This window comes from Muntiacus reevesi, chromosome 1 (genome assembly GCF_963930625.1).
Source record: "Muntiacus reevesi chromosome 1, mMunRee1.1, whole genome shotgun sequence".
In the NCBI taxonomy this organism is placed as follows: Eukaryota; Metazoa; Chordata; class Mammalia; order Artiodactyla; family Cervidae; genus Muntiacus; species Muntiacus reevesi.
In genome coordinates this window covers 110,980,266-110,999,111 of record NC_089249.1, presented here as the reverse complement: position 1 = coordinate 110,999,111, position 18,846 = coordinate 110,980,266, and the positions used below count along the sequence as shown (strand labels likewise).

Below are 18,846 nucleotides of genomic sequence, written 5' to 3'. Positions count from 1 at the left end.
GGGGGCACAGGGCAGAGAAGGGCGGTGGGCGACTTTGCCTTCTCTCCCTTCCCTTTTTGGAGACAGATATTCTAGTGGCTGCGGCGGCAGTGGGACAGTCTGAGCCCGGAGGTAGGGGGAACAGACTGGGCGGGAAGGAAGAGTTGTGCGAATTGCAGACCCTCCAGTCAGAGCGGACCCTGCCCGCCTTGGCGGGCAAGCACGGGTCCGCCCAGATCCCAGGGTGCATCGCGCCCCGCCCCCTCCCCTCTCCGCGTCCCGCCTCCCCTCGGCCCTGGCCCCCTCCCTGCCGGCTCCGGGAGGCGGGGACGCGGCGTCGGCGGCGGCTCCTCCAGTCGCGTCTTTCTCACTCACTGGGGAACCCGGCGGTGGCGGCACCTTTGGAGGCTGAGCAGCCGAGCCGCGAGCCCGCCAGTGGGAGGTCGGGCAGACTGACGGCAGAGCCGACGGACCGACGGAGAGCGGGGCAGCCAGGCGGCTTGGGGGACCTCAGGATCCGCCATGAGTTGGGGCACGGAGCTGTGGGTGAGTCGGGGAGAGGGGCGCCCCGCGCGGACCCTGGCCCCAGAGGGACTCGGGCTGGGCAGGCGTCGGCGACCGGAGCGCGTCGGGCGGTCCCCGGCGCTGGCAAAGAAAGGGTGGGGGTACTGCTGTTCTTTGTGTGAGAACCCCTCTTCCCTCTAGGCAGGGCTTGAGAGGCTGCTGGTTGGCGCTCCCGCCCCTGCCGCGAATTGGACGGCCGGGGGAGCTGCCCGCCGGTGGCCGCGTCCGCCGCCATCCTCTCGTTTTCCCCTCTCTCCGCCGCCTTCACTTTCCGGACGCCTGGCTCGGTGCCGGGCCGCGCTTCTCTGCCTTTGTGCCTCCCCTCCCAGAGGCGGGGGAGGGGGCCCATTGTCCCGAAGGGGCGCTGTTCGCGGGCGGGGAGGGGGCTCGCCGCGGCCCAAAGCCCGGGCGAGGGTCCCTGGGGCGAGGGCGTCTCCGGACCGGGGCGACGCGGGGAGCCGCGAGGCACCGCCCGCCGCCGTCGCCCCAGGTAGGGGGAGCCGGGCGGCTTTGTTCCGAGTCCGGCCTCTGGCCAGGCAGGCCCAGCCCACACGCCCATTTCCCTCTCCTTGTCTCCGTGCTCTGATCGGAGTGGCTTCGGGGACTCTAGCTGGGCCACCTCTGGCTGCTGTCTTCAGCCAGGGGGGTGGCTTTTGTGATCTGAATTAAATTGAGTGATCGTTGGGAAGCCAGTATTCCCCAAATCGTACGGCTTCCCGATTGCTTTACTTCCCTTCTGTTGTTCTTTATTCTCACTCCTCTCGCTTTTCTTTCTTTTTCCTACTTGCCTTTCTTGGTCGCTGAAGGTTCTAGACAATGCCCAGTGTCTGGCCAGGTGAGGGTTGACTGTAATAGGTCAGAGAATTGGCTCGTGACGCCTCCACGGGAAGGGTGGAGGTGTGGCGGGCAGTGATTTCTCAGGTGCCGCGGAGGGACGGAGAACGTGGGGGCGCTGTCCCGAGAACCTCCTGATTTCAGCCATTCCCCTTTTTATCCCACCTGTGCATGTTTTCCTTGCCTTTTGTTAACCAGGATCTGCCGAAATCACTGCAAGAGAAGTTTTTTGTCTCCATGCATCCAGTTAGGGTGGCAGTGAAGGTAGATCGGTTAATTGAAGGGCACAGTGTTTTATGTTTCGTTTTACTCACAGATTGGGAATCTTAGAATTGAACTTTAGAGTTCATCTAGTTGATGAACTTAAAGCCAGCCCAGAAATCTGCAACATTCTAGGCAAGTGTTTGCCCATTCGGTAAACACACCGCCCAAGAGAAAGTACCCCAGGGGCCTCTCCATTTACGTTCTTAGATAGCATTAATTATACCTGTATTGGGGAGGATTGTGTAGTAAATTATGTGAGCTTTAATTTTTTGCTTTGGTTAGAGTCTCAGGCATTATTGATCTCTTCCCATTGACACAGGACATTCTGTAATTGATTATAGTTTGTCTTAATTAAAGGAGATGAACATGTTTTATTTTCCAACTTTATAATTAGAAAATATTTTTGTTTTTGCATGCTTGTATGATCCACGTTTCAGAGGAAGGAAAAATGTAAGCAGAATACTTAAAAGTATAACTAGTAAAACAGTGGAGGGATATTGTTTAGATTTAACTTAATTTAGACTGGAAAAAATTGCTTTGTTTTACACTGTTGAAAAGCAGTTTTAAGGAGAAACAGAATATTTTAGTGAAGACTAAAATGTGATCTTTAAAAATATTTTAATTTAAAAAATATAATACAATCAGAAGCAGTTACCTATCTCCTAGTTCAGTGATTTATGTTCAGCGTTTGAGTAGTTTTTCAGCAATTTAGAAAGGTAAACCATAGAAGAGGTGGGAATTTCTGTTATAACTAAAAATTATTTTGTATCCTTTTGGAATAAAAAAATTTAATTTTTCTCTTAAAATTTCATATATCTCCAGGTTTTAACTTGTTCTTTAGTGGTTTGAGGGAAACATTAGGAATTAAATAACGTGGAATCAACTAATAGCAACTGGATGCTTACACCTTAAGTAAGTAGAAATTGGTATAGAGAACTGTTTGCACCAGAAGAGGCCTTAGAAAAATTTGAGTAGATTTCTTGTGTTTTTATAGTTATTTATTTATTTAAGTTTGGCTGTGCTGGGTCTTTGTTGCTGTCTCTAGTTGTGGAGAGCAGGGGCTTCTCTTTGCAGTTGCTTCACTGTGGAACTCTGGTTCTAGGGCATGCGGGTTTCAATAGTTGCAGCGTGCCAGTTCAAGTTGCAGTGGACTCTTCGATCCTACGGACTGTAGCCTGCAAGGCTCCTCTGTCCGTAGGATTTTCCAGCAAGAATACTGGAGTGGGTTGCCATTTCCTTTTCCAGGGCTTCTTCGGACCCAGGGATCGAACCTGTTTCTTTTCTTTTTTTTTTTTTTTTTAATATTATTTTATTAGTTGGAGGCCAATCACTTCACAACATTGCTGTGGGTTTTGTCATACACTGACATGAATCAGCCATGGAGTTACACGTATTCCCCATCCCGATCCCCCCTCCCACCTCCCTCTCCACCCGACTCCTGAGGGTCCTCCCAATGCACCAGGCCCGAGCACTTGACTTATGCATCCCACCTGGGCTGGTGGTCTGTTTCACCATAGATAATATACATGCTGTTCTTTCAAAACATCCCACCCTCACGTTCTCCCCCAGAGTTCAAAAGTCTGTTCTGTACTTCTGTGTCTCTTTTTCTGTTTTGCATATAGGATTATCGCTACCATCTATCTAAATTCCATATATATGTGTTAGTATGCTGTACTGTTCTTTATCTTTCTGGCTTACTTCACTCTGTATAATGGGCTCCAGTTTCGTCCATCTCATTAGAACTGATTCAAATGTATTCTTTTTAACGGCTGAGTAATATTCTATGGTGTATATGTACCACAGCTTCCTTATCCATTCATCTGCTGATGGGCATCTAGGTTGCTTCCGTGTCCTGGCTATTATAAACAGTGCTGCGATGAACATTGGGGTGCACGTGTCTCTTTCAGATCTGGTTTCCTCAGTGTGTATGCCCAGAAGTGGTATTGCTGGGTCATATGGCAGTTCTATTTCCAGTTTTTTAAGAAATCTCCACACTGTTCTCCATAGTGGCTGTACTAGTTTGCATTCCCACCAACAGTGTAAGAGGGTTCCCTTTTCTCCACACCCTCTCCAGCATTGATTGCTTGTAGACTTTTGGATAGCAGCCATCCTGACTGGCGTGTAATGCGAACCTGTTTCTTTACCAGTGACTCACCTCGGAAGCCCCAGGTCTGAGCAAAGTTAATGTCAGGGAAACATTAATAAAAGAATGTAATTCCATGGTTGACCCGTATTCACATTGATTTAATGATAAAGAAGCTATTTGAAACATTCATACTTGAATTCCTAGTCTGGTAAAGAAGTTTGGATTCCTTCTGTCACCAGTAACCGCACCCTTATCCCTACTCTGCCAATCCGGTGTGCTTGGCAAAGCATGCACTAGATTGACTCAGATTCTAGTACCTCAGAATTAGGCACAGATGATTTTAGTTGTGGCAGGGGGGCTCAATATTGCTGCTCTCTGGCTGTTGTGGAGCATGGGCTTAGTTGCTCTGCCACATGTGGGATCTTTGCGAATCAGGGATTGAACTTGTGTCCTGCATTGGCCAGGCGTAGATTTCCTGTTGTTGCTTTTATTTATTTATTTTTACAAATCTCAGTTTGAATAAGGATATTGTGCTTCGATAAGATTGTAACAAACACCTGCTCTTGCCATTGAGGAATTTGAGGCTGGGAAAATTCTATTGAAAATTTGAATTTAGAAACCAGTTCTTAATATTATTTTCATCTGTAGGATCACATTATTGTCCCAAAGTTAAACCTCACTGGGAACATATTGTTAACAAAAGAAAATATGGTAAAGCAGTTATGCACTCAAACTTGTTTGTTTCTTATAATATTCATTGGAGTTTATTGCTATCTTAAGTCTTACGTTAAAGAGAATAAAGTTATAAAATTAATCGATTCTATTACTGACTCTGGGGTACAGAGCTAATAGTAGTAGGCTAAATTGGTTGTGTCAGATTTTTGTTTGGGGATATAAGTTAACTGGTAATAAATTGTGCTTTAAGAGATTTCTTGTGTTCCAAATGGGCATTTAAGTAAGGTAGTGAATATATGCTAGGGACTCAGTTCTGGGTTCTGTGTTCTGGGTGGTACACTCAAAGAGGTGACATTCATTTCTTCAGGATGCATTGTTTATTGTGTTGATTTCTTTATTACCATAGGAAGAATGGTAGATAGAGAAGTCTAAACATGAATTAATAATTTTGCAAAGCATAGATTTTGTAATGATTAGCCCTTTTTACAAGTAAGGAAATTAAAAATTGGAGAAGTCCTATCTTTTATTTATTAGGAGATAGTTTTTTAGTTTTTTGAGGAGCAAGTTAAAGGTCAATGAGGAAAAAAAATCAGTTTATGTATGGATTGTGAGTATATATATAGATAGAAAAAAATGTTTGCATAGGTCACATTCATATTGTGATTTATTAAAAAATTTGCTCCCTCCTCACTGGGGAAATGAGGGAACTAGTCTGGAAATTATGAAGTAGGTTCAAATGTCTGCCTTAATTTATAGGGATACATAAACCTTTTCTGTGCCTTAGTTTCCTGGTCTATGATTTTTGGCCCTTAGTTTTCAGAGTGTATAATTTGAAAGTCATTATTATTTTCATCATATTTCTAGCTAGGTGCATATGACAAAGCTCATGATATCATTTTGGAAGAAATTAAAAAATGTGCATTGGTTGATAGATTCAGTGAATTCTTTCTTTTACACTTCTAGTCTTAACCCTTTAATGCTTTCTATCTTTGGTAGCACTTCTGTATTAACACTTACATTGTAAACGTGTAAAACTAGACTTTTGAGTCCTTGAGTGTAGGGACTGGGTTAATCTTTTTGTTTTCACTAATACAGTGACTGCTGGTGATCATACATGTTTGCCCACTCGAATTAATAGTTCATTGTATCACCCAGAGTATTGATTACTGATTAAAAATTGGATCCTTGAGGAAGCTTTTATGGTTCCGAAAGCCTTCGTAGGTGATGATAAATTTAGGTTGTCTAGTTATTAACAATTGAAGAAGGTCTAAATGATCTGAAGCCGAAATGATGAATTCAAGTTGTAGTATTTGGGTTAATAGTTTTTACAGATTGGGAAAAAACTGACCTCTAAAGGTAGTTCTTATAAATTCACCTGATGATGTGACTGCCAAATTAGCCAATGAAATGATAACTTGACTTGCTGTGGTGATCATTTTGAAATGTTTAGAAGTACTGAATCACTATGGTATATAACAGGAACTAACATAATGTTGTAGAGAAGTTAAACTTAGAAAACAAACTCACAGAGAGATTCGTGTGAGGGTAGGGGAGGAGAGGAAGGAAATTGGATGAAGACAGTCCAAAGGTATAAACTTCTAGTTTTAAGTACTAGATATATAATGTACAATGTGGTAAATATAATTAACAGTATTGTATATTATATGTGAAGTTTCTCTAGTGGCTCAGTGGTAAAGAATCTGCCTGCCAATGCAGGAAACGTGGGTTCATTCCCTAGGTTGGGAAGATCCCCCAGGAGAGGAAATGGCAACCTACTGCAGTGTTCTTGCCTGGGAAATCCCATGGACAGAAACGCCTGGAGAGCTACAGTCCTTGGGGTCGCAAAAGAGTCAGACGTGACTTAGCGACTAAACAACAATGTTATATAGGAAGGTTGTTAAGAGAGTAAATCCTAAGGGTTAAATTTTTTTCGTTCTTTAATTTGTATCTGCATGGGATGATGTTCATTGAACTTATTGTGGTAATCATTTTATGATGCATGTAAGTCAAATCATTATGCTGTACCTTAAGCTTACATAGTGCTGCATGTCAGTTATATCACAGAAAAACTGGAAGAGGGGGAGAAAAACCCAAATAGCTGATGAAATCATAGGCCACATGTAGATTTTTATAGCTCAAAGGAGCTTGGTCCCATTGTAGTCTATAATGTTTAGACCAAATCTTGGTTTTACTTAAGATTTTTTTAGAATATACTTATCTAGAGGAGGCTGACAAAGAAGACTCCTAATGTTGTGAGCTGCATTGTTTTTTCAAAGGCCATGAAACTACTGTGGAAATGTGGTTTAAAAAATGGAATAATTATTGACTGTCTGTTACGGGGAAACGCTGTGTGTGCTTAGTCGCTCAGTCGTGTCCGACTCTTTGCGACCTCATGGACTGCAGCCCGCCAGGCTCCTCTGTCCATGGGATTCTCCAGGCAAGAATACTGGAGTGAGTTACCATGCCCTCCTCCAGGGGATCTTTCCAACCCAGGGATTGAACCAGGGTCTCCTGAATTGCAGGCGGATTTTTACTGCCTGAGCAACCAGGGAAATGCGATGTACGGTAAGATTTATTAAGGCTTGTAATGTCCGACTTATGAATTAGAGTCATTTTGAGGTGATACTACTTTCCTAACTCTAGAATATTCCCCTATATTGATATCACTGTTCAGAATATCCTCTGTTGACCAGTTCTTCCTAACCCCCTCCCTCTAGAGTATATATTCTGGATATTACCTTTCTTATGGGACTACCCCCTTATATTTATTTCTTGCATATTCAAGTCTTTGAAAAATAATAATGGTATAAATATGTCTTACATTACCTTTTTTTGGGTAGAAATTGTTGTGTTCAACATTGTATTACTGTCATTACTAATTAAGGAGGGCGACAGTCAATCGAGACACTTATGCTGCCATTCTCTCCTAACAATAATAAGGTCGAGGCTGGAGAGTAAGCCAGTCTCCTCTTCATTGCTACTTCCTTTAACCACTCATTTCCACTCCCCTCCCTTTTATCTTAAAAAAAAAAAAGAAAGAAAAGCACTCTCTTCTTCGCCCAATCTATAAAATATAGGTTTGGCTGGAAACTTAAAAGCCTGTTCTGCCTATTTTTTCTTATCAGTTCCTGTGTGCAGGCAGAAAATAGGACAAGAGAATAATAATGGTTTGTAATAATGGAACATCTTCTGGGTGTACTCACAAATAGTATCTTATTTTATAATCTTCGACTTTAAACATTTGCATCTCACTAGCAGAAAACAAAAAAATCCTCTTTTGGGGAACATAGTCATATTTGCTGTATATTAAAAACTAGTAGGAAAATATTATATAAAATGATGTTTTTGTTTTATAGGAAATAAACTTGTTCCGTATATTAACAATTTTCATGTAAGTTCTTGATAGAGAACCAGTCAGACTTTTAACAGTACCTTGTGAAGTATGTGCAATATTAGTATATATTTGTTACATGTTGAAAAATAAAAATGTATAGAATTAGATTTTCCTATTTTTGGCACACCATTATTTTGTTGTTTCTGGACCATAAGTCATTTGTTTTGTTCCTTTTGTATTCTTGCTGTATTCTGGATTTGTAGAAAAGGAATAGGTATGTAATAAGCAATGAAGTATTTGTTGAATGAGGGAATTAGTGAATTGCTAGAACTCTATCATCAAATCATGTCAAAAGGAAGGTTATTTTAGTGTTTTTTTTCCCCCAACATGTATATTTCTCTTATTTTTGTTTACTATTAGGGGCCCTTTTTATAATCTGAAGTTTAATTACTTCTGTTTTTTCATATGAAGTTTCTCAGTTTAGTCAGGTGTTGAATTCTCATTTCCTTGATTATTTGAGTGCAAATCATTATATATAGCCTATTTGACGGCCCTTTGGATTCTAAAAATGAGAACAATGTCTGTTACATGCTTTGACTATTAATGGGTTGTTATGTACGAATAATGTGAATGTAAGTAGTCTTGAGAGTTAAATGAATTAGGAAAACATAAAAGATTGATTTTCAAAAAAAAAGATTGATTTTCAGAGTATAGAAATTATAAGGTGATTCTGATAGATTTTTAAAAAATGTTAATGGTGTCCAGTTGAGATTTTTTTCCATTATAAATAATAAAAATCATTGAAACTGCTACAGTAAGTCACTTTTAAATAAACACACAAAAAATAAATAAACACAGAAACCATTGCTTTTGAATAATTTTCTGGACTTAGACCATCTAAGATGTTAGATGTTAACTTAGACCAACATTCTTTACTACTAACATTTACTAGTAACATTTTTTCCTATTTGCTGCTGCTAAGACACGTCAGTCGCGTCTGACTCTATGCGACCCCATAGAGGGCAGCCTGCCAGGCTCCCGTGTCCCTGGGATTCTCCAGGCAAGAACACTGGAGTGGGTTGCCATTTCCTTCTCTAATGCTTGTAAGTGAAAAGTGAAAGTGAAGTCCCTCAGTCATATCCGACTCTTCGAGACCCCATGGACTGTAGCCTACCAGGCTCCTCCATCCATGGGATTTTCCAGGCAAGAGTACTGGAGTGGGTTGCCATTGCCATCTCCATTACTATTTGAAAAGACTGAATACAATGAATATTTGTTAACTTTTTTTAATATGAAAATTTTATTTCATTTTCATTTAAAGTAAACGCTTCATTACAATATAACATTCATAAAGTATACAGTTTTTATATGTATCTTAAGATTTAAAAAAATAGAATGTATGCACTCTTTCATGTCACTCCCACCAAGAGCAAGATACAGAAGTCTTCCTTATGCCATCCCCGATAAATATCCCCAAAGGCAGTCATTATTCTGACTTGCATTGCCATTGATTAGTTTTGTAGGTTTTTTTAACCTCACAAAAATGATATATGTACTATTTTCCATCTGACTTCTTCCATTTAACATGGACTCTGTGAGAATCATCCTTCTGTGATTAGTTTGTAGTGTCCCGTTCTATGTATAAGCTTTGTATTTTCTTCTGCCTTGTGCCTGGGGTCACTCCTAGTCTGTTGTTGTTCAGTCGCTCGGTCATATCTAACTCTTTGCGACCCCATGGACTGCAGCACGCCAGGTTTTCCTTCCTTCACCATCTCCTAGAGCTTGCTCAAACTCATGTCCATTGAGTCAGTGATGCCATCCAACCATCTGGTCCTCTGTCGTCCCCTTCTCCTGCCTTCAGTCTTTCCCAGCATCGGGGTCTTTTCTAATGAGTGGGCTCTTCTCATCAGGTGGGCAAAGTATTGGAGCTTCAGTTTCAGCATCAGTCCTTCCAAGGAATATTCAAAGTTGGTTTCCTTTAGGATTGACAGGTTTGATCTTGCAGTTCAAGGGACTCTCAAGAGTCTTCTCCAACATCACAGTTCAAATGCATCAATTCTTTAGCACTCAGCCTTCTTTATGGTCCACCTCTCACATCCATACATGACTACTGGAAAAAACATAGTTTTGACTTATAGGGACCTTTGTTGGAAAGTAATGTCTCTGCTTTTTAATAGTCTGGGACCACCTTAAATCAAGCTCAGGGCTTGAAATTCCTTTGTGTGGCTGTCGAATTTTGATTTTTGTCTGCTCTCTGGTTGGAGTGTGTGGGCTTCTCATTGCGGTGGCTTCTCTTTTTGCAGAGCATGGGCTCTAGGGCATGTGGCCTTCAGTAGCTGTGGCATGTGGGCTCAGTAGTTGCAGTTGCTGGCTTCAGAGCACAGACTCAGTAGTTGTGGCACATGGGCATAGTTGCCCTGCGGTGTGTGGGATCTTATTGGATTAGAGGTCGAACCGGTGTCCCCAGCATTGCAAGGCGGATTCTTAACAAGTGGACCACCATGAAAGTCAGGGTTTCATTAACAGACAAGTATTTTGTGATCTTAGGACCCTGGAAAGATGTCTGTTAAGATTAGGGCATACTGAGCTTTGATAATGCCCGAAGTTTAGGATTTGGGCTGTTAAGTCTTTTGAGGGATTTTGTTTTATAGTTTACCTTGAACTTGTTCAGATCCTCTCTTTTCCAGTCCTGTTGTGACAGTGCAGGAGGTTAACGATAGTCTTCTTTTGATGTCATATTTATCATTGCTGTTGATGCTGTTGGGAGCCACAACTTGATTTAATTCCTTTTTTTACTGGTAGGTGCTTAGAGAAATAGTTTGTCTTATATGACAAGAAATTTGGAGGTAGGCAGTCACTGGGATGGGTTTATAAACTTAACACTATCAGTTAGCATCTGTGCGGCTGCTTTGAACTTTTCCTCAGGATTGCAATGTACTGGTTGTAGCTCCAACCATCATGTCTGCTTTTATTTATTTTGTATTTTTTTCATGTCTACTTTAAGACCAAAAGAAAAAGAAAGGAAAAATAGAAAAAGAAAAGAGGAACATCAGTTGTGTCTGCCTCTTTATCAGGAAGGCAAATACTTTCCCAGAAACCCTACAGCAAACTCCCCCTTAGGTGCCACTGTCCAAAGCTGGGTAAATTGCCACCTGGACAAGGTTAGGATTCTATTAGAAAGAGAGAGATAAGGAAACCCAAAGCATAGGGGTTATAGTCTCTGTCCCTAGGGAGTTATGATGGCTTCGTGGATACACATCTATATCCAGCTATGTTGTATATATTTGTAGATACATACATAGTTGAATAACAGCATGGGAGTTAAAAGGCAGCTGTATGTGACAGCAGATATTTTAGAGGTGAATTCTTAAAGGGTCTAACACAGCCCACCATCATTTTAAGAGACCTGGTGGGTGAAGGACTTAAATGTCTTCATTGCCGTCTAGTGGCTGCTTCTTGATTGGCACCCTGTGCCATGCTGATATCACTTGCTAAAACGGATGAATGCTTTGAGCAAGTATCCACAATCGATGGGCAGGGCATAGTGAAATGACCTGTTCTCAGACTGAGTAAAGGCACTGCAGGGACTGAGGAAAGGGTGCTGAAGTAGGAGCCTACAAGTTCATTTGTGATGAAAAGTTTTCCTGGATCTTGGAAGTAGTGAAGATCTCTGGTAATTTCCCAGGTCTCTTGGTTACCTGGATATAATGCCAAACTATAAAACTGTTTGCAGAGAGTAAGAGGCCATCAGCCAGTGGGGTTAGTGGCACTTACTTAAAAATTTTTTTTTCTTTCTTGAAATTCATATATTAGAATGGTACATTTGTTACAGTTAATGAACCAATATTGATGCATTATTATTAACTAAGGTGCTTAGTTTATTCAAATTTCTTTAGTTTTTACCTAGTTTATTTTTCTGTTCTTACGTTACATTTAGTTGCCATGTCTCCTTAGACATTTCTTGTCTGTGACATTTTTTCAGACTTTCCTGTTTTTGATCCGGTTGAGAGTTTAGAGGAGTACTGAAAGTGAAAGTTGTCACCCGAGTCCGAATCTTTGTGACCCCATGGTTCGTAGCTCAACAGGCTCCTCTTTGGAGGGAGTTGCCATTCTCCTCTCCAGGGGATCTTCTCCAGCCAGAAATCTGGGTGGGGTCTCCTGCATTGCAGGCAGCTTCTTTACCATCTGAACTCCCATTTTGGTCAGGTAAAATTGTAGGATGCCTTTCTTTGGGAATTTGCTTTTTTAGTCCTGGTCAGACTGGGATTACTGGTTTTGGGGAGGATGATCATGTGCCATTTTCATAGGATGAAAGGGTACATATCAACAAGATTTATCATTGTTGATGTTGATCTCAGTCACCTGGCTGAAGTAGTGTTTGTCAGGTTTCTCCACTGTAAAGTGATTCCTCACCTTCCCTGCTGTACTCTTTGAAAGGAAGTCACTGTGGATAGCCCACCCTTAAGAGAGAGAAGTTAGGCTCTCCCTTTTTAGGATGGAGTGTCTACGTAATTTATTTGGAATTCTTCTGCATGGAAGATTTGTTTCTTAGCTCCCATTAATTAATTTATTCAATCATTTATTTATGTCAGTATGGACTCAAGGATATTTATACTTTGAGTTGTAATCCAGTTCTTCATTTATGCTTTTGCTCAGATTGGTCCAAGTTTGGTCAGTGGGAAGTCTTTCAGTTGGTTCTGGTAACACATCTCCATCAATAAGGATTTTTTTTTAAAAGAACCTCCTTACTTTCTGGTACTACAAAATGGTACAGATTCATCTTGCATATTTCCTGCCCCAGTCCTAGAATCAGCCATTTCTGTAAAGAGCCCTTGTTCCTTTTATTGGAGAATGATATTAGAAAACAATATATAGTGTAAGTGAAGAAAGCAATATCTCTAAATCAATGTTATTGTACGTAATATGTGATTTTAAATATTTCCTTGTAACTAATTTAATAAACTAAATGTTGTAAAGAAAACTATATATGGATGCTAGATGAGCTCATTGTCACTGGGGTTTTATTTGTTTTAGTCTCAGCTGATAAAACAGAAATATATGTGTATATTAACCTTTGTATATACACATATTTATGAGTATTTCTTTATGCTAACCATCTCTGTCTGTATATTAAGTTAAATATGAATTCTTCCTGATATCTCCAACTCTAATCCATTACCACATATATTCTAGCCTGTTCCCTTTATTTATCTGTAAATTCTTTAACAACTCTTATTTGGCTGTATTCATTTGCTTGTTCCTTTTCACTATATATGTATAGCAATATTGGAGTTGTTAGCCCATAGCCCTCTGCAAATCAACTTTTTCAATTAAGTATAGTACATATGTGCATTTCCTTTTCCCTTTAGTTTTACACACTGTTCATTTCCAAAGTTACTTAGTTCAGCACCATTCCCCTCATCTTCAGTGAGATAGTTTCATACATTTGTAATTCATTTAGGTTCTCTTATTACAATCTGCATTCTTTCCTGGGATCCTTTGACTTTCTCAATGATTTTTTAAAAATTGCATATATTAAGGTTCTTTTTTGGTTCTGTGAAGTTCTGTAGGTTTTGAGAAATGTATAGTGTCATGTAGTCACCATTCCAAGAATCATGTAGAAAAGTTTTATGTCTTCTTCCCTTGTGGCCTATCTCATTCCTATGAGGATGGCTGCTATTAAAACAACAGAAAATAATAAGTGTTGGTGAGGATGTGAAGAAATTAGAACCCTTGTGCACTATTGGTAGGAATGTAAAATGGTGCAGCCACTGTGAAAAACAGTATGGCAGTACCTCAGAAATTAACCGTAGAATTACCGTATGATTCAGCAATTCCATTTTTGGGTATATACCCAAAAGAATTGAAAGCAGAGTCTTGAAGAGATACGCATACATCTATTCACAGTAGCCAGAAGGTAGAAGGAACCCAAGTATTCGTCAGCATATAAATGTAAAAGCAAAATGGGGTATACATACGATGAAATATTATTAAACCTCAAAAAGGAAGGCAACGCTGACATAGCTACAAAACATTGATGAACCTTGAACATGTTATGCTATCAGTGAAATATGTGTGTGGGCTCAGTTGGAAACCCAAGTGAAATAAACCAGTCATAAAAAGACAAATACTGTATGATTCCATGTATTTGACTTGCCTAGTCAAATTCATAGAGAAAAAGTAGAATGGTGGTTGCTGTTTAATGGGTGTAGAGTTTCAGTTTTGAAGATGAAAAGAATTCTGGTGATGGTTGCACAACAGTATAAATGTACTTAGTATCACTGAACTGTATATTTTTAAGATGCTAATTTAAGATGAAAAGTTTTGAGTAATTTACTACAGTAAAAAATAATTTCTTCATCCCCTTGCCAAAGACAACAACAAACCTCCCCAACTCCCGCCCTCCATGCTGTACCTGTTCATCCTTCCCTATCCCAACCACTGATTTTTCAGTATACTTTTTACAGAGCAGTTTTAGGCTCGAAGCCAAATTGAGAGATCTCCCATATGCTACCTACCCATACATATGCCTAGCCTCCGTTCATCAACATCTTCCACCAGAGTGGTACATTTGTTACAATTGATGAACCTACACTGACATATCATTAATACCCAGAGTTCATAGTTTACCTTAGGGTTCACACTGGTGTTGTGCATTCTGTGGGTTTAGGAAAATGTATAATAACATGTAGCCAACATTATTATATCATACAGAGTAATATCACTGCCCTAAAAATCCTCTGTGCTTTTCTTCATATCTCCTTCCTCCCTAACTGGTGACCACTGATCTTTTCTTCTGTGACTTTGCAGTTGCCCTAGGGAGAAAGTCGGTACCCGTTAGGAATTACTCTCTGTATCTCCCTCTCCCCTACCACCAGCTTTAGGAAACCACTAATGCACTTTCTTTGTCTAAAAATTTGCTTATTCTTGGCATTTAATATGTCCATAATATTTATAAATGGGATCATACAATTTGTGGTCATTTGTGACAGGCATTTTTCAATAAGAATATTTTCAAGGTTCATCAGTGTTTATACCACAAATCAGTAATTCATTATTTTTTTTATTGCTAAATACTATTCCATTTTATGCATATACTACATTTTATTTACCCATCCTTCGGTTAATGGATATTTGGGTTGTTTCTGTTTTTGGCTATTGTGAATACTGCTGCTTTGAAATTTGGGGCTAAGTTTTTGGGTGGACATATACTGTCTCTTGGACATATACTTAAGAGTGGAATCTCTGGGTTATATGGTAACTGTATTTAACTGTTTGAGGCTTCTCAGACTGTTTTGTATTTTACATTCCCACAAGCAATATTCTTCACATCCTTATCCTTGCCAAAACTTACAGCTGACCTTTTGATTTTGGATATGAAGTGGTATCTCATTGTGGTTTTGTTTTTACCTTATGACAAATGGTATTGAGGAACTTTTCATGTGCTTATTGTGCATTTGTGTATTTTTAGAGAAATGTCTACTAAACTCAGTTAAGTTTTAAATTTAATGTTCATTTAAATTTGCTATGGTAGTATTAGTAAAAATATAAACAAAAGCCGGTATTGATGGCATTAGTACTATATTGAGAAAAGAATATAGTTGTGATGCTGGGAAGATACTGTTTCCTGGTGGCTCAGACAGTAAAGCGTCTCCCTGCAATATGGGAGACCTGGGTTCGATCCCTGGGTTGGGAAGATCCTCAGGAGAAGGAAATGGCAACCCACTCCAATACTCTTGCGTAGAAAATTCTATGAATGGAGGAGCCTGGTGGGCTAGAGTTCATGGGGTCACAGAGTCAGACACAACTGAGCGACTTCACTTTTCTTTCTTTCGTATATTTGAGGCAGTTTATCTTTTGGGGACTCAGAGGTTAAGGTGTTCTGTCTAAAACCACTTTATAGTAAATGACAGAACTAGGATATGAATTCTGGTATTTGTATTTAGAATCTTCATTCTTTACCATAATTGTTATACTCACTATCTTTATCAAATTGCTTTGTTGAGAAGCCAGCCATCAGTGTATATGCAGAGAGGTTATTTTTTGTAGGTCCTAATAATTTGCCTTCAAAAATTTGGGCTTCCCTGATAGCTCAGTTTTTAAAGAATCCACCTGCAATGCAGGAGACCCCAGTTCAATTCCTGGGTTGGGAAGATCTGCTGGAGAAGGGATAGGCTACCCACTCCAGTATTCTGGTCTGGAGAATTCCATGGACTGTATAGTCCATGGGGTTGCAAAGAATCAGACATGACTGACTGACTTTCACTTTCAATAATTTGCCAGTTTACCATAAGGACTTTTAGAATTTTGCCCACTACTTTATAGTGCATCCTTTATGAGGCTCATGGGAGAAATTTCTCTCAAGCTTTTTATTGTATAGAAACTTTCCTGTGACTGTTTCATATTTCCCACTTTGAACTTATGGCTAGAAAACTGACCATCAGATTTCTGGTTTATTGTTAGCAAATATGTAGGGTTTTTTGTTTGCATTCTGTTTACAAATTCATTCTTGTTATCTTGTCTTCATTTTTTTTCGTCTCTTAAAATTATTTTATCTTGCTCTATTATTTTCACAAGTCATTTTAAAGGAAAGTGTTAAGTAATAAGTTAGTAAGAGATTTTAAGCCATTTTATGTAATTCTGGCCAAATGACTTTTTAGAAGAGTTAAACTTGGGAGAGAGAGGACCTTAAAATTTGGAATATGTCTGTGTGCCAGACATTCTGATATTCTTTTATTTTCATGCCAGCTCTATGAAGTAAGTGGTAGTATTTTCATTTTATAGAAGAAGTTGAAACTAGTATAAGAAAGGTTAACCTTTGTCATGCAAAGCTAAAGGTTTGTGTGACTGCAAAGCCCTCTTCCCCTTTTTGTAGTGCTTCTAATGGATCTAATTTACTCAATCGCAACTGCATTCTAAAGCTGGCCTAAAGAGGCCATTTTGAGTTTTCTCAAGTGGCAGAATCTGACGTGACCTCTACCTGTTTTAAACTTTTCTTGATATCTAGAATCATGATACATATTAAAATCCACTAAGCTGTAACATTTGTAAAATAATACCTGCCATCAGGTGAGGTTAAATAAGTGGCACAGGTGAGGATATAATGTGAGCAAAGACAGGCATGGTGGAAAGGATAACTGTTAGTCAGTCACCCAAAGCAGTAAGTACTGTGATTGAGAGAAACAGCATTCTTTTAAGGTGATAGTGACATAAAAACCCAACCTAGCACTAGGAAGGATCTCCCCTGTGGAAAAGATGTTGACAGAGATCTGAAAAATGATTAGGAGCCAATAGGCAACAAGTATATGGGAGAGAGCAGAAGGGTGAGTTCAGATAGGGTGTAGCATGTGCAAAGGTCCTCAAATATAGAGTATGTGGCTCTTTTCTCAAATGGGAAAAACAAAATAAAAAGCTTCCAGAATGGCTAGAACAATAAAATACAGATAAAGATGTGGTTGAGGTTGATGAAGTAGACTGCCATTCACAGAACACTTAACATAGTTCATGTAATCCTCATAATCATTTAAGATACACATGTTGTCCATCTTATATATCAGGGAACTGAGATGTTAAGGTGGTTTGTTAGAGGTAATACAGGTAGTAAATGGCAGACTCTAGATTTGAATCTAGGTACTGGGCCCAGAATCAGTGCTCTTAACAATTGTAGCCTGACATGATCACTCTTGCATTGGATAAGATCACTTTAGCTACAATTGAAAAATGAATTCAAGGATAACTAAAAACTTGAAAAGACCAGTTAAGAAACTACTGAAGTATTCCAAGAAAAGTATTCCAAGAAAAGCTTGGTGTAGAGTGATGATAGCGAAGTTACAGAGAAGTAGGTGCTGTACTATTTTACAAAGTGAATGAATGAAAAAATTAATGAAAAATGAGTCTGAACCACATGTATAAATATGGCAATATACTGCCTTACTAAATGTTTTTTATAAGGAATAATTGCTGAACTATCTGTTGGAATAAAAACTGGGGCAGATATAAATCATGTAGATTTATTTATGCTACTACCAAGCAAGATTTTTATCTTAAATATATGAAAGAAAAAGATGTTAATCTACAAAATAATAGGTTGTATATATCCATTTTATAACTGTGGTACACTTGATGCTATAAAGCTCTTCTAGTTCTTTTTAGACCTTTAAATATTCTTAACCAAAAATAAATTACAATGCAAAGCTATTATTGCTTCTTAGATATGGGAGTAAAGGGAAAATGCTGTAAATATAAATATAGGTGAATTGAAAGGAAGAGATCATTCATTGTAAAATTGAGAATCATAGCCTTCCTGAGCAATAAAGGCAGATGGGCAGAAAAGATAAACTTTGATATAGTTTGAAAAATTGATATTTCTGTTTCAGATATCCAGCTGTACTCATAGTCTGCATTAATGCATTTTGTGGTTAAAACATTTTTATCCTAGTAAGCTAGAAGGTATAAGACATTAACATCTCTTTTTAATATTCTACCTTTTATTTCTTTATTCTCATCCTTTCTGTGATTCTGAGTACTGTATAGACACAGATTACCTAATTATTTGTGAGAAACTTTATTTTTTAAAATATTTGACTGTAAAACATTCAAATTCACTTTGGTTTTATAATAAGGAAACTAAATGAAAGAAGAATCCTTTATTTAGGGATAAGTAGGGAAGTGATAGATGGAGGATATAAAATAGAATCTGAGGTGAATGGCAGGATATTTCCCTTCTACCTTCTGAGCAACTCAGCTGAGGTTGAGCAAGGTTGGTTTCCTCACAGAAAATCAAGGTTGGAAGCTGTGATGGTCTGAAGCAGGGTATCAGAACCTTGAGGTATCAGAGTTTTAAGGAGGACTTGTGTGCTGGAGGGTGACCTGTAATGCTAAGTCAGGGCTTAAGTGGGGTGAGGATAGCCCCCAAATTAGAGGATGGTGTGCTCAGTGAGTGGTGTGAGAGTATGAGTAAGATGAAGAGGATGACCATGTGAGAGGGTTGGGAGAGTGGTATTTACATTGGTGAAAAAGTAATTGCAGTTTCAGACTGTGAATTTTAAATCATTATAACTAAGCTCAAACACATTTTTATTAATCAAAATAGGAACCATTACAGTTAACT

At 39.3% G+C, this 18,846-nt stretch overlaps 1 protein-coding gene across 2 annotated transcripts in view; it reads left to right on the top strand.

Moving 5' to 3' along the window:
* The first annotated feature begins 303 nt into the window (after positions 1–303).
* The window catches only part of FNBP1L (formin binding protein 1 like), a 113,068-nt gene continuing 94,525 nt past the window's right edge, over positions 304–18,846 (top strand). Inside the window, exon 1 of one of the 2 annotated variants that reach the window (XM_065908464.1) lies at positions 304–525. In XM_065908464.1, the coding sequence (XP_065764536.1) occupies positions 502–525 (24 nt within the window). In that variant the 5' untranslated portion in view covers positions 304–501. The remainder of the gene's footprint in view (positions 526–18,846) is intronic. The other variant, XM_065908465.1, reaches the window with a different exon arrangement.